The 6,543-nt window shown below is 35.1% G+C and overlaps 1 protein-coding gene across 1 annotated transcript; it reads right to left on the bottom strand.

Moving 5' to 3' along the window:
• Positions 1 to 286: 286 nt before the first annotated feature.
• LOC132562820 (zinc finger protein 862-like) lies at positions 287 to 4,990 on the bottom strand. The gene is made up of 8 exons (XM_060227595.1): positions 4,800 to 4,990; positions 3,817 to 4,280; positions 3,454 to 3,572; positions 2,106 to 2,235; positions 1,614 to 1,887; positions 1,210 to 1,309; positions 854 to 934; positions 287 to 603 (listed from the first exon to the last, which is right to left on the bottom strand). Exons 1-4 carry the CDS (start codon positions 4,975 to 4,977, stop codon positions 2,178 to 2,180), a joined length of 819 nt encoding a protein of 272 aa, XP_060083578.1. The 5' UTR covers positions 4,978 to 4,990; the 3' UTR covers positions 287 to 603; positions 854 to 934; positions 1,210 to 1,309; positions 1,614 to 1,887; positions 2,106 to 2,177.
• Between the last annotated feature and the right edge of the window lie 1,553 nt (positions 4,991 to 6,543).

Raw genomic sequence — 6,543 nt, 5'->3', positions numbered from 1 at the left:
TTCTAACTATAAGTAAAACACAACTACGTTGCAAAAACTAAATGATCGTAGGCTTCGACGTTGTAAAACGGGCATAAAGCAGTAAAACTGAAACAAAAGTTTATACAAACGACGGTTAAAAAGTCTAAAGTAAGAAAAACTAACAACAACAATGAAACAAATTACAAGGATTACCCAAAGACCACGAAACATTACGGTGATGAACTAGTACTCAAGGATAACAAAGCCTAGTAGCATTGCATAGTTTCTGAACACTGATGAGGATTGTCTCACTTGTTTAGTGCAGTCCTTCCGAAGGTGTACAAATTGTTGCAGGACATTCGGTCCTGTAGACTTAAAAGTTTTACAGGACCGAATGAAGTTTTACCAGTCCGAAGTTGCCGAACATATACATTCATCAAAATAACTGATAACAACAATATATCTCTGTGCATGTCTTGTTTTAATGTTTTTATTGTTTATCTAATAATTATAAATCAAATTCTGTTTCTTCATCCTCATCCATTGTCATACACATATGCTGTAATACATTGTCCACAATATCGGCATCACTGTTCATGTCACCACTACCATCATCAGTTTGAGTCACCATGACCAAAGGTTCTAAAATGAAATAAATGCAACATGTGATATAGATATGAAGTGTTTCTTGTGGTTTTTTTAACTACCATGCTTTACTCACAAAATGAATTTCAGATTTATTCTGATAAAATCAATAAATATTTCTTGCCTACTCATGGGTATGGATATCCTTGTTGGTGACTGAGCATGTTCTATGATCATTATACATATGATGATAATTTTTCAGCTACTTTTATGATAAATATTGATACATTTATTAGTTAAAACAAACCTGCAGTTTCAGGCTCTTCTGGATCTGGTCTGTCAATGACACTCACAGTGGCATGGGAATCCTCAAGCTCACAAGTTAAATCTGTATTTGATAGAATTAAATATCACTCACTAAAACGGTTTTAAAACATGAGATCTGTGATGTCATAGCATTTTATTCATTTGATTTTATCAAGCTATTCAATATTGCAATGCATAGGTAACATTAATACTATTTCTGATCACTTCATTTTGCATGATCATGTAAGTAGAAGTACATTTATTTCAGATTAATTATACAATGAAGTCAATAAATGATGGCAAATGTTACCATCACCAACTATCTGAATAACCAAATATTAAAAAAGAAAAGCTTACCAACAGTTTGAATGTTGTCTTTCAAGACTTTGCCACTTTCTGAGGTCTTTGACTGCTTACTACGCTGGTAAGACGTTAGTCTTGGTTTTTTTGCAGAAACCTATGGAAGCAAGCACACAATTCATTTTGAAGTACTTATAATATACCGAGACAGTGGTATTAACATAGAGCATATAATAGTTCTAATCTGGCCTGGAATCAGAATCATATTCAGGCTAGTAAAGCTATTGAGCAACTGAAACTTAATTGTAATTACAAAACTTACCATAATCTATAAGCATTTTTTTAATAAAAAAAAAATTGAATAAACCGTTCAATTAACTTGTGTTTTCAATTCACTTCTGTGGCAAACAAATTATGTTCTAAGTATTGTTTTGTTTTACATTGTATATGTTAAGGCTTACCAGCCACTGGTCGATTGAGTTCTTCGGGTCAAACTCCTGTATGGTTGGACTTTCCAGTTTCACTTAAATTATATCATTCAGGGTTTGTGTTGTGAGACTAGTTCTCCTACTAGTCTTTATGAGCTTTAATTGCGAAAAAGTAGTTTCGCAAGAAACGCTTGTGGGTGGCAAGCAGCTTAGGAGTTCAATTATTAGGTTCAAGTCTGGAAAGTCCCTTAAATGTTGGCTGGTGCTCAAGTCAGAACACAATTGCTTCTGCATATCTTGTCCAAATCTGTAAATAGAAATGTTCAAAGTTCCTAATCATCATATGATTCTCAATACATTTAATTAAAATCACTCTACTCATAACTCTAGTTATAATATACTCATGTGACTATGTATAATGTTCTGTAGATACATGTACCTCCATGTCTGATGATATCTATACTAATATTTTACTATGAATTTCAACATAAATAAATATAATGTATACTACACTTGTGTACTTACTCTTTATATAGAATCTTCTTGAGGAGACGGAACTCTGAAATGGTATTCTCAGTGCTAAAATCAAGTCGTGCCTTAGCTAGTGTCTGCTGAAAATGCTTGCATACTGCATGTATCTCGGCCTCTCCAAAATCTAACAAAAGAAAATACAAATCTACATTTATATCTTGCATTTTTCAAATGATTTGGTCATAGTTGAAATATATACTCATTTCTTGGTATAATGGTAGATAAATATAATGTTTATATTAGATATTTTCAAAATAAGCCTGTAAGAAACATTTACATCTTGATATTAATTAATGTCATATCCATATGGCCAAATTGTAACTGATGAACAGCATTAGCACAATCTCAAATTACAAATATTTGTCTGTCTGCAAACTGTATTACTACACTGATCTGTTCATAAATATCAAATTCCAATTGCAAATATGTAGTGTATTAGGAAATGAATTTAATCTAAAACTGAAATAAAAATGAAAGTCAATTAACATAATTAATGGTTCAATTACTGAAAAAAAACCAATGCAAATGAACAATAATAAATAATGTCACAAAACAAAGAAGTAATGAAACTTGAAACTAAATAAAATAAAATCATGGAACACATCCAAGCATTTTGTATGTGGCCATATGCACATAAATTGTACAAGTTCCAGGTAGCCTTAACCAGTCATCACACTTGCGATCAATAATGCTCAGTTTTGACTACATAGTAAATGTTGATGTGCCACATTTTAATGAAAATAAAGATGGTTAGATACCAAAAAGTAAACTGTAAATTGTTAGATACAGAAAAGTAAATCAATTTATAATGCTAATTCCTATAAAACCTTTCTGCTTATCACTGCCCATTTTAGGCCAGTTCATTGGATGCAACAGATTGGTAGCTTTGTAAACATTCACACTTTCGTCATCCAGGTCAAATCTCTCTTTCAATGCTTCAATAAGTCCATCAATTACTGTGTCTTTGTAAGCAAATGAAGGAGTATTGCCCCTGAGAGCAATACCCTCATATGATCCTGTCGCTAATACATCATTTACTGCTTCACAATCTCTGTTAGAATAAATGAATTAGTATATGTGCAATTCAGTGCTATATAAGTTTTATGAAATGAGATCATCAATGCAGATATCCATATCAAAATGTGCACCAACACGACTCGCCTGTTAATAGTTTGTAGACTAGCCACAACTAATTTACAGAGTGTACTTGTACCCCACTTGAGTAAGCAGAGTTAATTACTTATTATTATATTAAGTTTTGATGAAATGTGTCATTATACATGTATGTTTATAAACTGTGTTCAAATGGACCAGGGAAGATTCAAGCTTATGCAATAATTACCTGGATTTATAATCATCTAACAAATCAATTGTAGAAGAAATCCATGTATAGCATTCTGCCACAGAAGATTCTGGACGTTGGAGTTTAAGTGACACCCTCATCAGTGGATCAAGCAGCTCCTAAAATGAAAACAAAGGAAATGAATTAAAAATCATATCTAATTATTAATATGTTAATGCACATAGATGCACTGGCAGTGACTGCACTCATTGTACAATTACATGTTACGATATATCACAACTGTCTGTGTCAACACTGAAAATTTTTGTATTACATGTACTTACTACACAAACTGTAAGACTATATGTTAAGTAAAGCTCAAATATTTAAATTCAGTTGAAATAACATGATGCGTTTACTTACCATCAGAAACAACACGAAGCAAACAACATCTTTGCTTGTCATGATCTTGTATAACCCTTCACCTTTGGGATTGCTATAGCTTATGGTAGCTAGGTGAGCCTCGAAAGCTTTATAAGATCTCAATAAATTCTTGATTCCTCTTGAAAGATGAGGTAACCATCTTGTCCCAGTGACTTTAGTTGGTAACACCCCTTTGATGTCCACTGCATCCATACTTTTGATGAGGCCACTCTTGTTCTTGTACTGTTTATGGTAGAAATAATATAGGCCGATTAACAGCGTCATCAGTTTTTCATAGAGATTGTTCTTCTTGAATACGTCTCGAAATGACAATTCTAGACGGTGAGCGAAGCAATGCATATTCAAAAGCTCAGCATTGACATTACTGCGTAGCAGAGCTGCAAGTCCCCCTTTCTTTCCAACCATATTTGAGGCACCGTCACTGGCCATACCAATCAACTTTTCTGAAAAATAATATGTGAATGACTATATAAATACAGAAATAGACCACTCTGACTCAGATCAATAGACAATAATGCAGCAGCTTTATTTGTTAAATGTTTCTATGTCGTGAAATGTCACTACTACTAGTACTAGGTAGTAAGTACAACTACATTGCATATTTTTCCCATTCATTTTGGATAATTTTTTAATATTTTGGAAACATATCTATCTATAAACACATAAAATTACACCATTTCATGCAAAATTTACAGCTATTGCCTAATTAAATTCATAATAATATCACCGAATTTATTATTGACACCAATTGCTAGTCACAAACATGATTGTGGTCAGCGATCAAACTACATTTGTAATTGATTTATATACATGCACACATTTACAATTAGTACATTTTTCTGGCATTTCTGATTGAATTAAAAAAAAAATTAAATCAGTTATAAAACTGATAACAATCATGCCTGTAATGGCTGAAAATGTGTAGACATGCAATATACATGTAACCTGCAAAATTCACCTACCTGTGTCAATGTTATTGGACTTCAGGGTGCCAACCACAAATTCATATACATGGTTTGAGCATGTAGATTCTGGTGTACCCATTGCCAAAAATCTTTCATATATAGCACCTTCGTGATAAAACCTTAGGTAGACAGCCTCCTGTTCGTCACCACTTATGTCGGTGGTCCCGTCAATCATGAATGAGAAAAAAAATGTACAGTTTTCAGCATATCATGGGTTCGTGCCCTTTCACTTGATGCAATGCTGCGAATGAAGTCCAATGCTGCATTATTGTTTAAGTAGGTATTTCCTGTGTCTAGGCCTTTTTGTCTGTCTAACATAGCAAGCCAAGCAAAATCACTTAGAGGTCTGTTCTGTTTCATCAAAGCATGGGCGTTTCTGAAGAGGATATTCAAACGGCCCTTTTCTGCTTCTCGGAGCGATTGTATGGCTTGACCTGCTCTGGTAAAATTAAGCTTATCTATTGCTGACCTTTTATCCGCATCTTCCAGCTCAAGAGCTTTAATATGGGCCTTGCTGCATTCATGATCAATAATGGCAGATTTTTTTAAATTGCTGCTGCCCGATACGAAACTCGATGACTGTGTCTGTGAGCCTGCGGCTGTGCAATATTTAATGCATATGGTACAGGTCATCAAATTTTGTTCTCCGTTAAAATTCAACCACGGTCTGCTGTCCTTCCAGCTTGGTATGAATACCCGTCTCCGTTTTGCTTCATATTCAGCCGCTTTTGGTGGAGGCGTCTTGCGCTTTGATTTACCAGGGGTTGCACCCTCGTAGTATCGCAGCATTGCTAACACTGTATACTAACATAAAAATGGCGACCGGATGTTTTGAGCACAATATAAATGACGAGTCGTTTCCGGACCTTCGGTCCGGTTTTTGCAAAATTTTCTCCGGTCCTGAAAAGATTTTACCGGCGATCGCCGACGGACCGGCGTCCTTCGGAAGGACTGTTAGTGTCAAAGTTATATACCGCGATACTACTTCGGTCCAAAAATACATTGACAAGTTGTGAGTTTAAGCATGTGGGCAGTGTGGTCACCTGTTTTGCTTGTGCATGACCAACATATTTTGTACAAAATATTCTAAACATACAAAGTACGTGTTATACACCTCCCCCCCCCCTCCCTCTCTCCCCCCCCCCCCCCCCCCGCCCCCGCCCCATTCTCTCTCTCTCCCTTTCCTCGTAAAACTTGTGCCCAATCCTATAGCTACTTATGTGCAATAAAATATGTTTAAATACAAAATACGAAAAAGGTATCAGTATTATCGAAAGAACTTCAATGTAGGTGTCTCATGGCTGTCAATGGTAAAATGTGTACATATTATGTATATGTCATAATGACAAATTAACTTCATTTTCTCGAAAATGCTGTCACGGCAAGAGACCCAATATACACCTTTATAGCTGTGTCAAGCTATGAGATCAAAGGGATGTCAGCTGGAAGGTTAGAGTGTAACACATTCACATTCCCAATCAGCTGTTAAGCTTATCGCTAGTACCATCATCGGGGTTTTCTGGATTACATGCACAGTGCCCCTTTCGCACTGACCAATCAGAATTAGCAACACAAAAAAGTCCGCCAAACCTGATGTGGATGTCTAGAAATATATTATCAAAACTGATTTGCCGAGATTTTTTTTCTTCAAAGGTGAGCTGGGAAAAGCATATGCAACCGATAACACTTTATATCTACAAGTGTAGAAAGTATATTGTTTAGTAGGTTGTCGAAATTGTGA

The sequence above is a fragment of the Ylistrum balloti genome, unplaced genomic scaffold (assembly GCF_031769215.1).
Source record: "Ylistrum balloti isolate Yb309-2 unplaced genomic scaffold, AGI_CSIRO_Ybal_v1 Utg371524, whole genome shotgun sequence".
NCBI lineage: Eukaryota > Metazoa > Mollusca > Bivalvia > Pectinida > Pectinidae > Ylistrum > Ylistrum balloti.
The sequence above is the reverse complement of the archived record's forward strand: the minus strand, read 5'-3'. Positions and strand labels throughout refer to the sequence as shown.